General features: G+C 34.0%; 1 protein-coding gene and 1 pseudogene across 2 annotated transcripts; one reads left to right on the forward strand and one right to left on the reverse strand.

The window, feature by feature from the left end:
- Positions 1–59: 59 nt before the first annotated feature.
- On the reverse strand, positions 60–23,202 carry LOC116145028. 2 transcript variants are annotated; one of them, XM_031430487.1, is made up of 5 exons: positions 23,082–23,202; positions 20,726–20,937; positions 19,813–19,961; positions 19,656–19,731; positions 60–87 (listed from the first exon to the last, which is right to left on the reverse strand). In XM_031430487.1, the coding sequence occupies exons 1-5, from the start codon at positions 23,128–23,130 to the stop codon at positions 76–78; spliced, it is 498 nt and encodes a 165-aa protein (XP_031286347.1). In that variant the 5' UTR covers positions 23,131–23,202; the 3' UTR covers positions 60–75. The 2 variants fall into 2 exon arrangements, with proteins under 2 accessions (XP_031286347.1, XP_031286342.1); XM_031430482.1 differs by lacking the exon at positions 60–87 and having other exon boundaries at positions 19,524–19,731.
- On the forward strand, positions 16,229–18,000 carry LOC116145006 (annotated as a pseudogene).
- Positions 23,203–23,344: the final 142 nt, after the last annotated feature.

The raw sequence follows: 23,344 nt of genomic DNA on the forward strand, positions 1-23,344 counted from the left end.
CAAGTATTTTTGCTAATTTCATGGAAGTATCTAATACTCACTGAAAAATTAGATTAAGGACAAAAATCAGAAAAACTAGAAGCTTAACTTCCCACGGCCGTCGCAGGTAGTACAGGATCTTGAAGAAGAATACAAAAACCTGTAAAGATTAAGGACTGAGAAATATTGAGTCTCTGATTGAAAATTTTACAGGTATCCGTAAAGATTTAAACAGAATATAAAAGTCATTTGCCGCCACAGCTTACAGCAGTTTTGTTGCCGGATCCTACTGTTTGGATGATTTGGCCGCCTAGCAGCGATCACATGGCCTGACAACCGTGGTCTGGCAATCTATCGCCATTGCTTGGCCATATAAAGCCTGATTCGCCTGTTTGGCCATCACCTAGCCGTCTGCCCTCGATAGCGTGGCTAGATCGGGCCGGATCCGGTCGTTTGGTCGTGATCTAATTGTTTGGCGGTGATCAAGTGGCCAGATCTGGCTGATTGCCTGTGATCTCTTGGTTTTGTTTGGCTATTTTTCTTTGGTCTCAGTTTCAGGGTAATTCAAAATGCTGGCTGTAAGTTGCTAACTTTGTTGTTTTTGATTTTGTGTTTCTTAAGGTTATTTATTTGTTCGGTTTTCTTCTACAACTCTTTCCTTTTTGGTGATGTCTTGAGATCGTATATGCTGCCTTTGTTCCTCAATTTGACATGCTGCTTTTTTTTTTTTTTTTTTGTTTTTTTTTTTGGGTTCTCTTTAAGCGTGGCTCTTGGTTTTGATTTTTAAGTTGTTGTTTATTTGGTAACTTTTAGTGGTGATTTCATGTGTTAGTAGTTTCATCATTGTTTATTTCTTAGGTAAATTATATATGTGCGGGTCCATGGCTTTTTCTTGGTTTTTGATTTACATTTGAGTGGTAGAGATGTGTTATGTTTTACTTAAAGTTAAACTGCCCCAAGTTTACTGTTAACATATTCGTCTGTACCGATAACAAAGGGGACTCTTAAACTAGTCGAGCTTTCGAATGCCAATCCTAGGTCGGAACAACAAGAAGTTTCTTTGCTCCTGGCGTGGGCTTAGATTCGGAGTGGTGTGTATTACTTCGTAGCACCGCTTGATTCTCTTTCTCATTCAGCTTCTTAAAAACACTGCGGCTTAGCAGCGATATTACATATCTCCTTCCTCTGAGTACTAAGCAATTTTCTTTCTTTCATTCCTTGAGTGATCTTCTTAATGAGGGGATTTCCTAGCTCATCTTGTAGAGTGTATTGGTTGAGTCCGACTTGTATTAAAAAGACTGGCTGGCTTAACTTTGAGGTGAGGTACTTCTATTTGTTTCATGCTGGGGTTCAATTCAATCCCTTTATTTTTTTACATATAATCGTCAGATTGTTTGTTAGGTAAGGGGAGGGATAGATATAGCCTTCCCGGGTAGAAGAAATTCAACTTGATGGGCCTCATAGGATTATTAAAAAAAATTATGGTTTTTGTTGTTTACCATAACTGAAAAAATTATGTGATTTATTTCCCCGTTTGCACTTCAAATTAGCTTGATTATGTCCTCTGGTAGAATTCTTCCATATTTGCTGGGCCAGAACTTCATGTACAGTCCTCAAAATAAAAATAAAAATGAAATACGGTCTTGATGGTGGTAGTCTATTGACAATTGACAACACAAAAGAATCATTGCGTAGTGAAAAATTTGCAAAACTAGCAAATTGTGTGGTGTGAATACAAGTGAAAAATTTATGACAAAAAATTCATTTATTCTTTGACGGTGTATAAGCTAATTATCTAATTCATTTCTTTTTGGCTAAAACACTAGTTCAGTAAAGTATGAGGCTCAGCCCCTGATTATATATATATAAGAGTGAAATCCTCTTTGACTGCTTTACAACGAAATGGTAAGCTGTCCTTACCTTGAGGACTTTGGAAGTATCATTTTGTGGCTCCATGTTATTTTGTTAAATTGATGCCGATGAGATCACTAAAAATCATTCTCATTATCATCAAAGTGACGGCTTGTGTTTTTCAGTATCTTTTTTACCATTTATGTTCTCCTGAATCTCAGCTATTCATTCTTTTGTTTTTGTAAGATATTCAACTACCAGAGCTCCATGTGTATTGGTAATGACTGGGGAACCTTTTTGAAGGTGTGCAAGTATCATGAAGTGGCAACAGTTTAACGTTTGTCTATATATCTTAAATTCTTAATTTTATTTGTTTTTACAAAATGGGATTGTTGGTGAGTTAACTTTGTGATATATTTTGTTTGGGATATTGGCATTGATGATGTATGGTGACTGTGATGGAATCAAACTAAATGCAATATATTTAGGTGAGTTTGGTGATCTCAAAAATATTATCTTTCTCTTTACAATTAATATACCTTTCATTTTCATTAGCTTTTTGTTGAAAATTCTATTTCATAAAATCTGAACTAGAAATTATTTAATTAAATTGTGTTTATAAAGAAAATCTTGTTTAAATCTAGTGAATTACTAAAAATTGGTTGTTGTCCAGCGGAACCAAAACAATTCTGCATCAGCCATTAGTTTTTCAAACTTTCCTAAAGCTTCAATATTTTTCCTTCTAAAAATGTAAGATAAATACAGATATAAAGACGAAGTTACATTTATGTTCTGGTTTAAATTGATGATGGGGTTTAAACTTTAAAGATAAAATATGTGGGGCTAGAGATCACTACTCGCGCTACATTTATTGAAGCCCAATATGTTTCTTGTTCCAATGCCAATACCCAATAAATTAAGCATATGTAACGGACCATTATACAAGACTGGACCTAGTGTCCATCCACACCACGTGACAATCGTTACAAATTCCAAGTTCAGTGGACAAAACGATTCACCAAAAATGACAAGAGTAACCAACCCTTGGTGACAGAATAGTCGCATAGGAATTCTTAAGCGTATTATTCAAAAGATTTTGAGTTTAATTCTTCTCGGTTGCTAATAGGAATGGCCACCAGAGGTTTACCCGGTTGTTAAGGATGACCTCGAGGGATGTTTACTTGGCCTTTAACTTTAGGGACAAGCGTTTCTCTTTTCAGACAGCAGTGTTTATTGACCGACATTCGGTTTTATATATACTTTGTAAGTTATCCTTTGAATAATTTACATTATTAATATCTTATAATTACTTTTACTTCAAATGCTACGACAGAAAAGTGACTACTATTAGAATATAAGAGCTTATTCCTTGTCTTGCTTGATTATTATAGTCAATAGATGTCTACACCCAAACTTCCCTTTCATTGAGCACAAAGTAGATTTTCCCATCCAAAATATTCAATTTCAAAATGGTAATACAAATGAAGTCACCTCAATTTAATAATATGATCAGCATCAACTACTACTCACCCCGAAAACACAATGAAGGTGCACAGTAGGTCGTTGGTTTTGGAGACAAGTTCCGGTTGTGCATGCTATGTCTAGGTATGTAATACGTCGCTACAGTTAATTTTGTTGTTTCTCAAAACCCCGATATAAATTATGATTCCATCCTGTTGAAAAATGGCTTTTAGCAAAATCACATGGGGTAGAAATGATAATGGAGAAAGGTTTAGGGACTTATATGTAATAGGCCAAGAAATGAGTTAGTTTGTCCCACGTTGAAAAGGAATGAAAAGTGGGAAACTTTTTTAAACAAGTGGTATCAAAGCCTAGGTTTAGGACAGTGAGTAGCTATTTGTATGGTTATATGCATGTTTAGGAAAATTCTATCAAAAAGACGATAAAAGTCTAAGGAGATTGGATTTTAAGTGGGACCATTTGTGACCCCTCTATTGTTTCCTGGGAATTTTCTTAGTGCGTATTTAATCATTTCAGCACTTACTACTACCTAGGGCTATTGTTGATTTGTTGGTTAGCTATTGAATATAATAATTTGTGATGCTTGGTTATTGGGAACTTTGTTTACCAAGCCAATTGAGTAAGGCATAAATGGCATCATTGTCCGAGGATTCATCGTCCGAGGCATCACTGTTCGCGACACCACCATCCGTGCCAGTAAAGATGATAACGGTTTCAAATGCAAAAATTGATGTTGAAAAATTTGATGGCCAAAATAATTTTGGCTTGTGGCAGAGTGAGGTAATGGATAGCTTTATCACTAGATCAGATATGTTCTGGAGGAGGAAAAACCATAAGATATCTATGAGAAAGACTAGTGAGGTTGAATGTAAAAGCTTCTGAATGATTCGCTCATGTCTTTGTAGAGAGCAGAAATATCCATTCATGAAATAACTTCTGCTCATAAGTTATGGAAGCGCTGGAAACAAATACATGAATGAGAGAAGAGGAAGATCTCGTTCGAAGGGAAAACTCAATAGAGATCATGTGCCTTTTGTCGTGAGAATGGGCATTGGAAAAAGATTGTCCGAAGTTGCAAAAGAAAGAGGCAAAGCTGCTTCTGATGCACATTGTTGACGTGAGAGATGAGTCTGATTCTATCTAATTTAGCCTACCATCCCACCTCTGGATCAAATTAGTGGATTATGGATTCAGGTTGTACCTATCATATGTGTCCCAACAAGGAGTGGTTCTTAATTTTGAAGAACTGATGGTGGAGTTGTTTATATGGGCAATGATGATGCTTGTAAACAACTGGATAGGTTCAATTCGTTTGAAGAATCATGATGGCTCAACTAGAACTCTAGACAGATGTTCGGTATACCGAGTTGAAAAATCCATCTCTTTGGGAGTCTGGAATCTAAAGGCTTCATAGTGAATATGCGAGATGGAATTCTAAATAGTCTTCAGGCGCTCTTGTGGTAATGAAAGACAGGAGAAACAACTTGTATTACTATAATGGTAGTACATTTATTGAACGACAACTGCAGTCTGCCATAAGATGCGTTCAGAAATGCTCAAGCTATGGCATACGTTTGGGGCTACAGTTGAAAAAGCCTTACTAGTTTGGTGAATCAAGGCTTATTAAAGGTGCAAAGACCTGTAAGCTGATTTTTGTGAGCATTGTGTTCTGGAAAACAGACAAGAGTGATTCGGCACCGCAATCCATATACTAAGGTATTTTGGATTATGTTCATTCTGATGTGTGGGGCCTACCAAAACATCTTGGGAGGTATGCACTATTTTGTCACTTTTGTAGATGTTTTTCTAGAAGAGTTTGGGTGTATGTGATAAAAATTAAAGATAACGTACTTGTGTTTTCCTTAAATGGAAAAAGATGATTGGACTCAACTGGCAGAAAGATCAAGTAGCTATGTACAGATAATGGTGGAGTATCGTAATGATCCGTTTTTGAAAGTTGCCAAGATGAAGGAATAGTAGTCACTTTACTTTAAAAATACACCACACAGAATTGGGTTGGCAGAACGCATGAATCGAACTATACTGAGAAAGTTCGATGTATGTTGTCCATTCTGGGGTTGGGCAAAGAGTTTGGGCTGAGGCAGTTTATATATGCGTGTCATCTCATTAATCGTCTCACCATCAACTGCAATTGAAGGCAAGACGCCGATTGAGTATGGTCTGGAAAACCTATTTCTGATTATGACTCTTTACATGTTTTTGGTTCCACTGCTTATTATCAGTGAAAGAGTCTACTTAGATCCGATAGCAAAGAAAGCAGTATTTATGGGGGATTACTCATGGTGTGAAAGGATACCGTCTTTGGTGTCCAAGTTCGAAGAGAATACTGTTTAGTAGAGGATGTGACATTTGATGAGTCTTCTATGTTAGAAAAGAAAACAGGAACCAATGAAGGTTTTCAGTACTCCCAACAGGTGGAGCATACTCATTAGCGTGGAGTTTTGAACAACCTCAGTTGGCCCCAGCTGGAAATGAGACTCCTTGATTAGAGAGTTCATTGGAGGAAGAGAAGAGATCTTCTCCCAAGAACCTTAACAAGAATCCTTGCTGTTAAGAGCCCAAGAAGAAATTCGCAACCTGCTCGTTTTGCTGATACGGTGGCCTATGCACTCCCTTGAATTTGGTGAGTTCCTTCCACTTATAATAAGTAGCTAGCAGTTCCGAAAATGGTAAGTGGAGGAAAACCATGAAAAAGAGATGCAGTCTCTCCATAAGAATGAAACTTAGGAGGTTGTTCAATTACCAAGAATAAGAAGGCAATTGGATGCAAATGGTGTATATGCAAGAGAGAAGGATTTCCGAATTTGAAAGACATCCGATACAAGGCAAGGTTGGTGGCGAAGGCTACGCTCAGAAGGAAGGAATAGATTTCAATGATGTGTTTTCTCCAATTGTAAAGCATTCTTCATTAGAATTTTGTTGGCCTTGGTTGCTCAGATGAATCTTGAACTTGTTCACTTGATGTGAAACCGCGTTTCACAACGGTGATTTGGAAGAGGAAATCTATAGACTCAGCCAAAGGATTTAGGAGTATTGGAAAGAAGATTGGGTTTGTAAACTGAAAAGATCGCTTTATGGTTTGAAACCATCTCCGAGGCAGTGGTACAAGCGATTTGAAGTTTTGATGGGTCAGGAGTACCAGAAGCAAATTTGACAACTGTGTGTGTTTTCAAGGCTACAAGGTGATCCTCCCATTTATCTCCTCTTATATGTTGTGATATTGATTGCTTCAAAGAATGTAGAAGAAATTGGAAGTTAAAGGCTCAACTAAATCAAGAATTTGAGATGAAGGATTTAGGGGAAGCCAGAAGATTCTCGTATGGAGATAATTAGAGAAGAGGAAATGGCAAGGTTGTTTGACACAAAGCAGTATCTAAAGAAGGTCTTACAACGTTTTGGCATACTGAAAGTACAAAACCTGTAAGTACTCCACTTGCTCCTCATATAAGCTTAGTGCGTCATTATCTCCAAGTACGCATGAAAACGAGAGTATGTCAAAAGTTCCGTATTCAAATGCGATTGGTAGCTTGATGTATTCAATGGTGTGTACTAGGCCCGACATTTCACATGCAGTTGGAATTGTGAGCAAGTATATGCATGATCCTGGTAAAGGACATGGCAACTGTGAGTGGATTTTACGTATATATAGGGTACTGTAAATTGGTTTGGTTTTTGGCAAGATGAATCTTAGTCAATTTGCGTGTTGGCTAGGTTGATTCTGATTATGCTGGTGATTTGGACAAGCGTCGGTCAACTACTGGATAGGTATTTACTCTTGCTAGAGCTCCAATAAGTTGAAATCTTTCTTTGCAGTCTACAGTTGCTTTGTCTACACGAGCAGAGCAATACATGGCATTTCACAGAGGCTGTGAAGGACTATTTGGTTACAGGGCTATTGGATAATGAAAATTAGTCAGAAGAATCACTATCTATTCTGACATGCAGAGTGCTATTCACTTAGCAAGAATCCAGTATTCCACTTTTTTCGCACCAAGCATATAGTGTTCGTTACCACTTTGTGCGGGAAATTATTTCTGAAGGAAGAATCTTATTAGAGAGATTGGGACTGCTGGTAATCCTGCAGATGTCTTAACAAAATTAGTGCACTGATCAAGTTCAATCACTGTTTGAACTTGATCAACATCCTGCGAGCTTGATTGTGCTTTTTGACACATTTGGAGGTGTTGCAAATTTGACAGAGAATACAAACTTTGAAGGTTTGCTAATCGCCCAAGGTGGAGATTTGTTGAAAAATGGCTTTTAGCAAATCACATGGGTAGAATATATATGAGAAAGGTTATAGACTTATATATATAGGCCAAGAATGAGTTAGTTTGTCCCACATTGAAAAGGAATGAAAGTGGAAACTTTTTTAAACAAGTGGTACATAATGAATAACCAAAATTAAATGCAAAAATAAGAATACCAGGAATTAACGAGGTTCGTATTGAAACTTACGTCCCTCGGGGGCGCTGCAAAAGAAAACTCCAAAAGAAAACTCCACTATCTCCAAACAATATTACAACTTTGGACATATACACAATACCCAAAACAAAGGGGAGATACAACAAAACTTGCAAACTAAAGGGTCCTTAAGAAAGAACCCTAACAAAGAAGTATATGGAATCAACTCTTGGGATATTAATTCAATACTCACGTTAGAGTTTTGTTTCTGTTGCATACACATCCAGTTGTCAAGTTTATTGATTTCTTTTTTATAGTTTTGTTTTTTAATATTTGATGATTCATTATATATGTTTTCTAAGAAATCAAGTGCTATATCGAAAGCGAAAGGTGTTTGCAATGGTGAAAAAAAAATTGGCTGTTGCAATTGATAGTTACTAGTTTGTACTTTGTAGTATTGATAACAACTGTTATTAGACTATAATGAAATTCTAGAAGTCAATTCATTACTATGAACTGGGATTTCATGGTAACAAACAAAGTTTCGTCAGGATGCTATTTTTGTATATTTCAATTCCGATGATTTTCTTCTTAGTTTTGAGTGGTTTTGTATAGAAATATTATTTGTTGGTTTCATCTACTCCATAATAAAGTCTCTAATGAAGAATACCAATAATCTACATATAAAGTCTTCTTAAGAAGAATACCAATAATCTAACAGTAAAAATTAATAACAGAGTTTCAATCCTTAGAAAGAACATCCAAGACATATCACTAAAAGGCTACACAAGCACCAGAAGAGGACTCTTGAAAGATATTATTCTTGTGTGAGTGATTAGAGTCTTTATAGCTAGAGAGAGAGACTTATTGTCTAGAGTCTGTAAGGTTTCCTGCAAGAGTATGATCGTACATTTCTTCAAGGTTTGAATGTGAGTTAAGGGATTTTTGTTGTTTGAATAAATTTATTGTTTTTCCATGGGATTTTCATTTACAGTAAATAAATCGCGGTCGTAATCTGATTTCGGATGAATCATGTAGATTGTTTTCTTTTTACTTTCTTTTTTTTCGGTTTGAATGTGTTGCTTTCAAATCAGAAAGAACTTATCTCTCTTTTTTTTTTTTTTTTTTTGACTTAAAGTATTCAGACCAATTTATGTGTACCTTAACAAATCTCCTGATACCCTAGAATAACTGACTGGGTAAGAGATTCAGTGGCTACCCCTATTAACAACCGAAGAGGAATTCGAACTCAGAATCTCTTGAATAATACACCCAAAAGTCCTTATCAAATCACTCAACAGCCAAAGATAGTTAAATATCTCACTACATAATTTGACAACAACAATATAGTATATTAATGTTACTAACACTTTTTTGTTTCTTCCTTTCAAGCATAAAAATAATGTTGAGTAACTTGACATGGTACAACTTGTTGAAACCACCAGCCAAATTAAACACACACAATAATAAAGCAAAAAAATAAATAAGATAATCAATTTACTTTGATTCGTTACAATAAAAGAACTATGTTTAACATTCAAATAGATTAATTTTTATTGAGTTTCAAAAATTTGCAAAATACAATAATTTTAAAGTGGAACCCCAAATGTGTTCAGATAAGCCGATAATCCGTCAAGAGCATTCTAAGTAACAACCATATCCAAGACAACTAACTTATTCTACCATTAATGATTTTAATTAGGGTGTTATAATTATTGCAGGATGTACTTATAAAAGTTGTTAATTAATTTTGTAAAGTTTCCGAGGTTAGATTGAAACTGTATTCTTATTATCGTATGTGGCTAACAATCAATCTATCATCCATTAACTATCAAGAACTGGTAATATTACTAGATTATTAAGTCCTCGTAATATTAAAGTCTTGAGGTCTACTCAGCGATTGAACAACATAAACGTACGGATGACTTGTAAAAGACAAATCATAGATCAGATGGTTTTGGGGCTTCATAATTACTGTGAAGAAACTTCCTTTGATTATTCAAACGTCTTTTTAAAAGGGAAAAGACGTATGCTTAATTGCTTATCTAAGTATTGTCTACGTACACTTTGTCGACTATTTTTATTAAGAGTTAATGGTCTTAAAAATCTCTTGATTCAATGTACTTAGTCATAGTTAATTATTTTATATATAAGTCTTCAACATCGTTTGGCCATTATTTCTAAGGGTGATGTTAAAGATTATAACATGAAGCTGGCAGGTTTTGACCATTGACCAAATTTCGTTCTCCGTACAGTTTAATTATCTTAGAAGTCACTCTCTACTCTGTAGAATCAACTATCTTTACTTTAATTTGCGAAGGTTTACATATATTAACCAAGCGAAACTGAAGTTTATCATATTAATTACTTGGCAACTAGTTCAATCTTATGGTATAAATCTACAAGTGTAACTCTTACCGTGAATATATATATATATGTATTTTTTTTTTTTTTCTCAAAGTAGAGATAACGATTTAATCCACCATCAGTTTTTTGTCCGATATTAAGGTATTGGCTTTTCAAATACTAAGAAATATCCCCCTCAAATTAACAACCATTAATCAAATCCTAACTCTAAAACAATATTTTTTTACGCAGGGATTAGTACGTTAAGATTGAACTACTCTTTCTTTCCTTACTTTTACAAGTGAATTATCCGTTCTACCCTTACATAGGTTAACATCTATTAAATTTAGAGGGTATTATCCTAGTAGTTTAAATTACAGGATCTAGATCATACCAGGCCCAAACCCGGAGGGAGTAAGCAATTGTCTCCTCCTAACTACGTGTAACTTACCCATTAAAGTGGGAACACAACACAAAAAAACTTTAAATTATATCCACAAGTATAAATCTATGTATCCAATTTTCAATACCAAATTATGTGATATTGATACAAACCAAAATTTAGGATGCAAACTTAGGAGAATAAATATGTACTCTAAAAATATCGATATAAACAAAATTCTTGTAGATTATTAAAAAAAACAAGAATAAAATAAAGTAATTCATCTAATTATACAAACCAATGCATGACTTTAACTCCAGTAAGTTTTTTGTATTTTTAAGGTCTCATTGTTAATATTTAATTAAGTAAGCAAGAATTTGTAAATTCTTATATGAGTGAAAGATAAAATGTTAAATTGGTAGTAATTCTGACTTACCTAGGTTTCATCTAACAATAATATTATTGTTAACTTTGAATATTTTCATTAGGAGCTGATAAATTAATTTGTTGAAGAAGCTCATAAATTGAACTTTCATATTCACAAAGAAAAGGAATACACAACAAATACTAAAAAAAGTTCCTGACTAATAATTTTTTTTATTATTCATTAATTTTTTATCTTGTGAAGGTCCGTATTTAAAAAAAAAATTAATTTCTAAATTATATATAACTAAGTGAATTCTATATGATCTTAGAATTGATAAGATTTCGTATTAAAATATTACGAACTGACAGTGAAAATAGAATTTGGCAAACTCATTTCAACATTTTTCTACTAGAATAAGTCATATATACTAAAATTTAGTAATGGCTTTTAAAGCCACATATTAGGTCTATAATTCAAGTGTATTGAATTGCAATAAATTTAAGACAAATAAATAGTGCTTTCATTCTTTATTTACCTCTCCATACTTAGTACGAACATATCAAAAACTTAAAAATAATTATTTCTTGTTAATTTGTGCGTCGCTCTGTTTAGAATTAACTATCCTTGAAAGATTCTTTCCCCTTCTCATTAATTTTTGGCAATAGGCTTCACAATATGAGTATAGGGTTGTTCTCGAAGATTGAGTCGTGCAGTGTGAAAATGAAGAACTAATTTTATATTAATCACCATTAAAAGGATTGACGCACCTGTCTGGTCAATCTTATCTCTAACATCTAACTACAAATTTTTAACTTGTAAGTTGTTGGGGAAATTCATTTTGAAACATTTTGTCCTCTAATCTCACATGGCTGTTTATTAGATATTTATTTTACTAATTATATCTTCATCTTTCACATGGCCAAGTTGCAAATTCTTGATTCTTGCAACGTCACCTCGGATTTGCTTGCATTTTTTTTATTCATTTTAATTCTAATTACAAATTCAAGAATCCAATTATAAAATTGGCTAGCTCTAAAACATTATAAAAAGTAATGAAACCAACGAGTAAATAATCATATACAAATAATGTAAACAGTAAAGAGAAAACACATACATGATTTATTCTAATGCACTCAAAATCCAGATTATATCTAACATAATCAATATTATTAAAATATCTCATCAACTTTCTTGTTACAATGAATATATTAACCTGTGATTTACTAACTTATATAAGAGAAAAATATGTTTATATATTAGATTTAATGAGAAAAATCTAATATTATTAGGATTTCTTTTTCTAAGCTCAAATCTTACTAGGAGTTTTATTACTTTAAAAAATCCTATACCGGCTTTTTATGGGAGGCCCAAACCTCTTAAGGGTTTTTTTTTTTTTTTTTTTCTTTTTAAGTTATTAATTATTTGCGTCTGTGGTTCAGTTTCATTTTCCTGTTGATGACAAAGGTTGTTTAACTAATTTTGCTAAAACAAAATCCTGAATGGACAATTTTTTTAATGAAACGAAAGAAATAATATAATTTGGAGTTTCACCAATAAACAAACGGTCCAAAATCAACGCTCAAATATGACACATTATACATCATTATAGATTGAATTTTTATTTTGGGTTGGCTAGCCACATTATATGAAGAATATAGCTAGGTATAAAAAAATGTTAAAATATTAATATCTAGTACAATTATACGATTCCTCGTAAACAAATTTTAAACAGCATATTATCATACAATAACATCAATCACTATGTATCATCGAACTTCATGAAGAACAAATCCTAATACTGTATATAGGGAGCTTGAGCTTGAAGCTCTAAGGCTCCAACGGATATGGAGAGCAGCTTTAACTCGTGTACACAAATAAACTACGATCTTTTGAAAGAGATATACTCCACCTTGATTCGTTGCATGAATCGCGTAGAGTTTCATTTTCACTTCTTTTTAGAAAGGTCAATGCTTCCACAATCGTTGTTGAAATTAAAAATAAAAAATAAAAACAAGATAACAAAAACAAATGTTCAAGTTAGAAGGCTGTACGGCGTCTTGCGTGTACAGATGTGGAAACCCACTGGTGATAAGTACGGTTGAATATGACTTGATGATTTATATAGACGTTATTTGTTGTGCATGTCTCAACGCGGTTAAAGCTGTGAATCCAATTGATGCTTTGGAAAACATTAAATTTAATACAAGTTGATAATAGTTCCTTTAGAGAAAGTGTTGATAAATTTCGGAAAGTTTTTAAGTTTCTGTCATCTCCTTGATTCTTGATGAATGAAATTAGTCCTTATAATATAGTGCATCCCGATTGTCACAGCAACTACATGTTTAAAAATATTATGTGTTCTAAAAATTCTAAGAAACAATTTTGGGACATTTCGATTTCAAAATTGTTGTGCTGATCTTTTGGACGATCAAATTCGTGTCACCTATCCTTACACCATATCGCGATTTGACAGTTGAGCTCATCCTATGTTTTGCCTCCACAACAAATGATTTCACCAGCAAACTCATTAGTATTAAGTATGGGTGTTCAGACTTAAATATGAGAAGGTCTTACTCATATCCGGATTACAGGAAATTATAGTGTAATTCACCCCATAGCAACCACTCTCAATCACTGTTAAAAGAAATGTATAAAAGGGAGACATCACCTTTGTTTTAGGGAAAAGATTATTCATACAATAACAGGAAACCACTTGGAGAGAGTTGAATCTCATTTTTACTTGTCTTTTTGCTGAAAACACTCTGTGTGTAAAGCAAATACAAAGTAATAATATATCAGTAGACGTAAGCTTTATTCTAATTAGCCAAACCACTTTAAAAATCGTCTATGTTCTCTTATCATCTTTTTAATAATCTATTTTTTAACTGATTGTTTTAAACCACGTATACATCTTACCCAATCTTGTCGAAGGTTGATTGGACATCTCTGATTGTTATTTTCTTGCTTAACAACACAAATAATTGATTGTGTCAACTAAACAGTACACATATGAACTTCTCCTTTACTGCTAAACAGGTAATCCACCATACTTAAATTCCAATTAAACTAAGTCTTAGTATTTCGTATATGTGCAGAAGTTGTGATTAAAGTTTCAGATTGATCTTCAACTCATCTAAATATTTCGTTTATCTACTCCTGCACCAATTATACAAGTATTCATAATCATAATTAAAACATAAATGACAATATTAATTAATCTTGATGATCATGTACCTCCACTAACTACAATGCGCGCGTTTTTCATGCCATTTAACAAGTCAGATATTTGTTTGGGCGGCCGGTGGAGGAAATTTTTTGTATTATTATATAAATATTTATATATAATTGATTAAGTCAGCAAATTGAAATGAACGAACGAGGGTAAGTTGGTAATGAAGTGACATAATCAAATGAATAAAGTGTAGTAAGTACAGCTGATGTGACAGACCGTACAAGTACCACAAAGACTAATTTCATCTTTTGGAAGACACTATAAGCCTCACCTGCATCAGTTGAATCAACTTTACATTTAATTTTTTAATTTTCAATGTCAAATTGTTAATATTGGACAGTTGGCCTACTATTGAGATTGACAACCCTACTGCATCAACCTCAATATTATGGCTGATTTCCTTCTTTCCTGGCAGAAAGGAAATTGCTTCTTTGACTTTTGAAATATCTATTACATTTTCTTTCTTTTTATTTCAGTTTCATTTATTATAAATCAATATATAAAATTTGTATTTGGATTTGTGAAGTCATTCCCCCATGTGAATATTTTTATCTGAATTTTCTTGTTGACTTTTTCTAATCTATTCTTTGAGACTCCCACATGGTCACTTCTCTTATTTTTATTATTCAGTTCTTTCACCTAACTTCCACATGAAGGCACATAATTGCTTTGTATTTCCTTCGGTTTTCTCTCTTCTCATCATTTGACTTTACATAAATTAATTCGCAGAATCAATCACATTTGCTTTCCGTTCGTCCCGTCATATATATCTTTTATTTCATTCCATAGGAATCAAAGTTTTAGCATATATTGGTTCATCAATCCCTCTCTAATATAAATTAACAATTTCTGGCCAGAATAAATAATAGTTTCAATATGTATACAGTATATAGTATTCTGTCCAAAGCATTTTACATAGATTTAGATGCGTAATAGATATCATCAATCTATAGTGTATTTGAATCCAATGAAAAGATTTATTCTTAATCAAGGTCTGACAGACGCCAAAACTTATAAAAAAAGGCCTTATCCTTACGTTTGGGCCCTTTCCAACGTGATCAAATAACTCCATGTTAGTTTACACCAGTAGTTAATCTTTAGTAATAAAATATATCAGTTTCTTGTAGATTCAGGATTTGTTTTTGGTATATACCTAAATTCCATTGACTTCTTTGGCTGGAATAACGTACAAAAGTTTAGTTTTTGTGAAAATGAAAAAATTTGCATATAACTGATTATTATGTGTATGGCACTCCAGGTCTATTTTCGAGTGTGGAGGAATAAATATTTTGTACACACTCCCACTGCAACAATGCTGCTCTTCTAGGCTTATTATAAAGCAGTGATAGGTTGTAAAACACAGCCAACAAGAGTCACCACTATCACCACTAGCTTGGTCCTGTAATCGTGAGTTGACGACTACAGCTCAAACTAAACTAGATAACTACAACACCATTATTTTATGCACTGCGTTCCTTGTTATTTATGTTTCGCTCTTTTGTTAGTTGACCCACAACAGTTTCCGGTTATGTTAACTTGATCAGTTCATACGTTTGGCCTCTTTTTAAATGTAAGTTCTAAAGAGAAATTAAACGTTCTTTTTTCTTTTTTTCAGAGGTAAAAATTAGGAAATAATAATAAAAAAAATATCCGAAATTAATTATACTTAAGCCCATTTATCTGATTAATGAAAACTTGTAGAATTCTTTTCGGCCCAACTTCTTTTGCAGTCATTTATGGCATTGAATGGAATATTCTTTAGTAAATTTATTGAAATCATAATATTTGAACCAAATGTGCTCGTTGGAGTCACCAACTCCAGAACGTGTAGAGTAGAAAGTAACGAAGAAGTGTAATAGACAATATTATAACTTGAACTAATTTACTCGAAGGAAATAAAGGGTATTGGACATTATCTCTCTCTCTCTCTCTTTTAGTATATATATATATAATATTGTGATTTTTTTATTTGATATTTATAAAAAAAATTCATACACCAATCCCGCGCATTTTATCATGTGCTGGGTATCTCGCGAGTTCTCTAAATAGCAGGCGTGTTCCATCCCCAATACATAACACCAAAACATACCGTTGTGTGTTATTGTTTCCTCACTTCTTTTCTAGTCACTATTTTATTTTTTCTTCCACAGAAAAATAAGAAAAAATGCCACAGAGTGAAGGTTCCTTTGGAAGCTCCATGCATGGAATAACCGGCAGAGAACAAACCTTGCCTTATCAGTCGAATCGCCGCTGTCCCCACTGATACAACTGCTAAATTTGCTTTACCAGTGTTGAACACAGGGCCAAGTTTTCAAACCTCTCTTTGCTTTAAACCCCACATGAGAACCTTCCACCTAGCTTGGGTTTCGTTTTTCACTTGTTTTATCTCCACCTTCGCCGCCGCTCCCTTGGTTCCAATCATCCGTGATAACCTCAATTTAACAAAAACTGATGTTGGTAATGCCGGGGTGCTTCTGTTTCCGGAAGTATATTCTCTAGGCTGTAATGGGTGCAGTTTGGTGACCCTTATAGGGGCAAGATACGGCACTGCCTTTCTTTTATTGCTATCGCCCCAACAGTCTTTGCATGTCATTTGTTGCGGCGCACAGGGGTATTAGCGCCGATTTATGATCGGATTCTGTTTAGCAACGTTTGTATTTGCCAATATGGACGACATAATGTTCAATGGTAAAATACTTGGATTGTTAATGGTGTGCAGGGGGTGGGTGTATGGGTGGTGGAGTTACCCAACTTTTGATGCCTCTTGTTTTTCAAATTATCAAACTAGCCGGTGGGCCACGCCTTCACCGCCTGGAGGATTGCGTTTTTTATTCCTGGATGGCTTCATGTCATTACGGGAATTTTGGTCCTAACATTAGGCCAAGAATTGCCAGATGGAAACCTTGGTGCCCTACAGAAAGAAGGTGAAGTTAAGAAAGATAAATTCTCCAAGGTCAGTTTTGTCTAGGACTTATTCTTATATAGATGATAACTTTTTTTTTTTTTTTTTTTTTTTCACCAATAGATATGGAACTGATTTGTTCTTTTTTTTCAGGTTTTCCATATGCCATCAGAAATTACCGAACCTGGGTCTTCTTCTTCTTTATGGCTTCTCTATGGGTATTGAATTGACCACAACACATATCATTGCAGGATATATGTTTGACAGGTGAGCTAAAATATTATTAACTCATTTTGACACACAAATCCAAGGCTTGAACTATTTAACCATAATATTATAATATTGCATGTGTAAACAGGTTCAATCTTAAGCTCCACACCGCCGGAACCATAGCTGCAACCTTCGGCATGGGCGAACTTCTTCGCTCGTCCCTCGGTGGTTACGCTTCCGATGTGGCGGCTAGACTCTTCGGCATGCGTGGCAGGCTATGGGTCCTCTGGATATTCCAAACTCTAGGAGGCGTCTTCTGTATATGGCTCGGTCGCGCCACACTCATCACCCCTCGATGCGTAGTGGCAATGGTCCTCTTCTCTCTCGGGACTCAAGCCGCTTGCGGTGCAACTTTTGGGATAGTCCCATTTGTTTCACGCCGACATTGGGTTTGATATCAGGCCTAACCGGAGCCGGAGGGAACTTCGGGTGGGTTGAACAGTTGGCGTTTTTCTCGAGCTCAAGATTCAGCACGGGAACAGGAATCTTTGGATGGGGGTAATGACTGTGGCCTGTATCTTCCTGTTGCTCTATCCACTTTCCGCAGTGGGGGAGCATGTTTCTTCCACCATCAGAAGACCCTGAGAAAACTAGAGAGGAATATTATTACACTTGGAATGGACTGAAGAGGAGAAGCGTCAAGGTTTGCATGAAGGAAGCCTCAAGTTGCGGAGAACAGTAAATCAGAACGTGGTAATAAACGCGATGTCGTTTCGGTTCCAACCCCACCCAATACTACACCGATCCATGTTAGGGCTCAATAGTAAACGTTAACTAGATGAACTTCACCGCATAGAGTGAGTTGAAGTTGAACTAGCTATCTAGAATAAGTGAAAAATATGGTTGTACAGTCATGTGTGGGAGTGTATTTCAGTAAAAAAAAATTTTCCTAAATACTTATTTATTGCAATCTAAAATTTTAGATATATTTTGATTGCAATATAATGAATTCAGAAGAAGTATTGATCTTTATGTTATCTGGTTAAGAATTGGATTGTTGTATTTCTTGTGGTAGAATCAGATTTCTGTTTAACATAATCATACTCATACATCATAATCCAATATTATTGACTGGTATTGATTAATTCAAAAAGATCAAAGAAAAACTAATTTATGGGTATTATCAGCAAATTTCTTCACTATTAACAAGAGATAGTTAATGTTAAAATATAAGAGATCACTAATCATGAATTATTATAATTCTTGAAATAAAGATACATCCCATTAATAAATGTTAATATTTATAATATAGTTTAATCAAAATCAAGTTATATAATATAGAAAACGTTAACATTAGACAAGATGAAAATCCATTCAATTTTGACAATGCATGTACGCACCATATCTTTCATTTTTTTTTTTTTTTATTAAATCATAAGAACAATAAATGTAATCACGAGGGTCACACCTAAAAATTTAATAAAATTCATAAGATTTAAAAACTGGGAAGATTCTTGGATTTAAGGAGAAGTTGACTTTGTGTCTGATAAGTTATACAAATTCACATGAAAAGTAAACGCACCTTTCGCCCGTACAGATCCAATTAACCACTTGTCTTTGGACTTCCATTAAACAAATCGTTAATACTTTAGCGTACAGTACAAGATTCGTCTTAAGTTTTCTTAAACAATTATTAAAGATTTTATAATACGGCCACCAAGAAGACAGCATTTTTCTTTAGTTCGGTTAACCTTTTCTGAACAACTGGCAAACACGTCGTAGGAAAGTAAAATAAGAGGAAGAAAAATCATAAATATGATAACAAGCAAGTTTGTCACATCATTTAAGACTTTTCTTTTTCTTTCTTGTTTTTTTTTTTTAACTTGTGTCTTTTTCAACTAATTTTTTGAAACTTTAAAAAGATAAACCAATTAAGAGTTTCAATAATGATCTCTATAATAGTACTAAGGAATTTGAACTTAAAAATTCATAAAACCTTCTTTTACTATTTTACCATCAAATCATCTAATAATAATTCACTTAAAACTCTTTGTATTTGTAATATATATTTTTTTTTTATAAAATATTAAAAACCTTTCTAGATATGATACTTACAAGTTACAAGGGCTTTTTAATATTTTTTGAGGGTTTTTGCTAATTTTATGAAAGTATCTAATACTTACTAAAAACTTCCAAAAATCAATAGGACGCTTGAAACTTATCTGTTTCTCATGAGAGCCAATGAAATAAAGGTGTTGAAAGGCCTTCCTATGAATAAGGAAATATTAATTGGATGCGATTTTTACAAAAATATATTTATACATTACTCATCATTTGAAGGGCGTTTAAAGAAAATCAACTCGCTTTTTAATTTCTTCATTGAAAGCGGATTATAATCTTCTGTATATTACGACAAAGATGGATACAGAAGCACCAATCTCCATTGAAAGCACAAAAATCAGAAAAACTAGAAGCTTAACTTCCCACGGCCATCGCAGGTAGTACAGGATCTTGAAGAAGAACATTTTGTACAGTAGCTCCATTTCTTGGGAAGCCTGAGATAATTCATCTCATCATCAGCTGAATAATAAGACTAAGGGACTACAAAATGAGAGCGAGATCAGCAGAAAATGTACCCTGCTGTGTATCGAGTGGCGGCATTCTTTGCAGTTATTCTTGCCCGCTCAGCACTTACATCAGATAGTTTCTTGAGCACAAATCCTTCACCATTGCATTCAGAACATATACCTGAACCACCACAATCTTCACATGTTTTCATAGGAATCTGCATTTTGCAGGAAAAAATTACTTAATTGATGCAAATTTTAGATGAAACAGTTACAGAATCAGATTTTTTTAAAATCCAGTTAAATGTTATTTTTGGTGTGTGTATGTTTTTCAGAAATGATTTTAAGCAAATGTATATATAAAAACACACTAAGCAGTAGCTATTACATGCCCATATAACACTTCTTGAGAAATATGAAAGAAGAGCGAATTAAAAAGGACTAAAGAAAATGTGAAACTTAAAAAGATCACACGTAAACTAATTGCAATCTCACTATTAACACTATAAGAAACTTGAGTTTCTACAAGTCAAACAAAAACAATAAAACTGGCCCATTTGGACAATTTTTCCCAACCATCCCCTTTTCTCACTTATAAGGTAAGTTCATAGTTCAGATGAGAAAATGATGTCAGTTGACTTCCTATTTCAAAACTAGTAAAACAAAATTTTCATTAAGGTCTGTAACATGGCATCATTTGTAATCATGAAGTGGTGAACAACGTCAAGTTATGTTAAAAGTAAGCATTAATGAATGAGCAAACAGTACTTATACTTTTGATAGAACACCAGGGCATTCTTTATCCTTTTGCCCTAAGTGAAATGAAAAACTTTCCTCAACAATTAAACTAATTTTTCAAAGATGATTAATAGATAGAGAGAATCAATTATTATAAGAGAATCAAAGCTGATGCATGTAACAAGTGATATTACCCATCCAAAGGCACATTTTAGATTAGAACAAGCATAAATGAATGACACACCTCAGTTGCCTCAGAGCCTTTCGTTCTTCTCACAAGAAGGGTAGCTGCAGCACCGACAACTGTGGCAGCAATTGCCACAGAAGCAGCTGTTTCTGGCAGAGCAGAAGACACCGTGGATATCTTTCTTCCTTGTTCTTGAGGTTTTATATCACTTAAATAAAACGATTTACTCTGCAATCCTCTATCAACTTTCAGCTTCAGGTCCCCAGTGACTGAAGCATGTCAAAAGAAAAGATTAGCTAAAGCCCCCGTCAGTTATCTTTCTATTGGAAATTCTTACAAGTAGATTCATCCATTTAATTAAAACCACATTCTTTTGATCAATCTAGTTAGCAGGGATACGTAAATTCCAGGCCTCAACTGAATGTAGGACAATTACATGTCAAGATAAGGAGCTTGACTTAAAATCAGCGAATTGGCAAATTAGATGCAATCATACAATAAGCATTAAGCCAAAACCGAAATGTCATTGTTCGCAGCAGAACCAGACTACAGTGTCAGAAATTTTAACAATGGGAAGAATTTTAAGACAAATATAGCAAAGCAACTAAAAAGAGAGTGGAAACACAAGAAGAAAACTGAAAGAAAAAATGAATGTTCAAATGAAAAGATATCGACCACCTAGTAAGAGTTAAGATAAAAAATTAAATAAAAAAGAAATAATAAAATCCATATTCATGCATAATATCATATAATTTTTTCTCAATAAAGTATATAGTAAAAAATCAATCCGTGGCTTACCAATAAACCTGTCAATGGAAGGCCTTCATATAGTAACACAGAAATGTTTTTAGTACAAAGACTTACTAAATCTAAATGCACCAAACATTATTAAATTACATAATAAAAAATTGCACGTTTGTGGGTTAAAACCTATATCCAAACTGGTTGAGCATGCATCAGAATCTTATGTATAGAAATTGACTTGTATGTTACAACAGGGGGACTGAAAGCTGGTGCAGGGTAGAATACCCAGCAATGCATTCAACTCCCCAACATGCATTTACTGCTAAGAAGCTCCAGGATTGAAAATATTAAGGCAAAAGGTTATTAGCCAATACAGCCCCAAAAGATATAGGAGACGAGAGCAGGTATTGAGGCAAATACAAGCAGAATGAAATAAAGCTCAATTAAGCAAACAAAAGGACTGGATACCTACTAGCCCAATAGCCCATATAAAGAAGGCAAGCATTCTATCAGTAAACAAGGACAGAGAAACATATAAAAAGTTAAAACAAAAATAATTTTTGTGAACAACAAGAGCAATCTTTAAAGAGTTGCCTGATATAATTCTAGGTTTGCTTTCAGCAAATTCCAATAATCAATTAATCATATTTAATACTAGCTCATACTTCAATGTAAATGTTATAATTCATCTAGGCGTCAGTTATAATTGGTACAAAATCATATTGACGGCGTAGGACATTCGAGGCCATTGAGAACATCAAGTACATATTTGGCTCAGAATAAGGCAAAAGCTATCAAACTCCAACACCGAGTAAAACCATATAGGTTGAAATAAGAACGAAAGATTACAGTGGCACAACCATAATTTCCTCACTGAGGGAATCCTAATTCCAAATGTGTACACGTTCTCCAATTCCAACACAAACCCAGAATCCTAAAAGTCATCCCTGAAACTAATTTTCCTACATGCAAAGCCAAATGAGAATCCAATTAAGTGATTCAGCAAAATGTGAAATTTACAATTTTAACACACCACATCAAGGATCTTTCTATTCTACGTCCTGAACAATAGTCAATAAAGATGATAATTGATAAAACACAACCTGAAAGAAAACTCTAAACTTGTATTAGCTGTGAACCAAAACACTTAAATTATTCCAAGAAAACCATTGTCTTTCCCAGTTAAACATACCAAAAAAATACTAATTAAAGCATTCATTTTACCCATCAAATTATTAAAAGTTCAATCAAGCACTCATCTAGTCATCTTCAATCAACATTAGTTCAATTGTTTCCTCACCACCCACAACGACTCTAATTAATTTCAGAAAAACAAGAAACCATCTTTATCTAAATTAGGAGCACCATAATAGCACAAACTTTTCATCATAAAGATTATAATCAATGGCGTATGGTAGTTTCACCAAAACACGAAAACCCCGTCTCTAAATGACCCTGAAAACTACGCATACTCATATAAATCACCACCCCACCCCATAAAAGTCCTGCTGCCCATTTGCTTCATAACTTTATTACATTTGCATCAACTACCTTCCTAATACTCTATTAATTACATTCATAATTAAGATATTCAGCAATTGTAAAAGATTTTAAATTGTTTTAAAAGCTATTTGAAGAAGAAAATGCCATTAGAGTTTGGTTAACTTACAGTTAGAAAAGGAAGCAGAAAACAAAGATCGCAGCAATGGGAGTTCCATTTGAAGAGGGTCTTAGTCCCGGGTTTTAAAAACATAAACGCACGAACTACAACGCTAGTTCGAAGTTCTCTTATCTTCGTCCTCGTAAATTCTTAATTTAGCCCTTCTTGACACAACTAATTTCAAAATTGCCACCAAGTTTATGCGTTTGAAATTCTGAAATTCATGGTGACTTTCTGTTCTACCCACTAACAGGATATTACATTTACAAGTT

This window comes from Pistacia vera, unplaced genomic scaffold, assembly GCF_008641045.1.
Source record: "Pistacia vera cultivar Batoury unplaced genomic scaffold, PisVer_v2 Contig1144, whole genome shotgun sequence".
Lineage (NCBI taxonomy): Eukaryota > Viridiplantae > Streptophyta > Magnoliopsida > Sapindales > Anacardiaceae > Pistacia > Pistacia vera.

Bases quoted from the DNA above. Each gene is read 5' to 3' on its own strand.
- LOC116145028 (XM_031430487.1), bottom strand. From the start codon at position 23,130: ATGGAACTCCCATTGCTGCGATCTTTGTTTTCTGCTTCCTTTTCTAAC. The intron at 20,938-23,081 runs GTAAGTTAACCA...GACATGCTTCAG, and splicing joins TTCTGCTTCCTTTTCTAACT to TCACTGGGGACCTGAAGCTG. The intron at 19,962-20,725 runs GTGTGTCATTCA...TGCAAAATGCAG, and splicing joins AAGGCTCTGAGGCAACTGAG to ATTCCTATGAAAACATGTGA.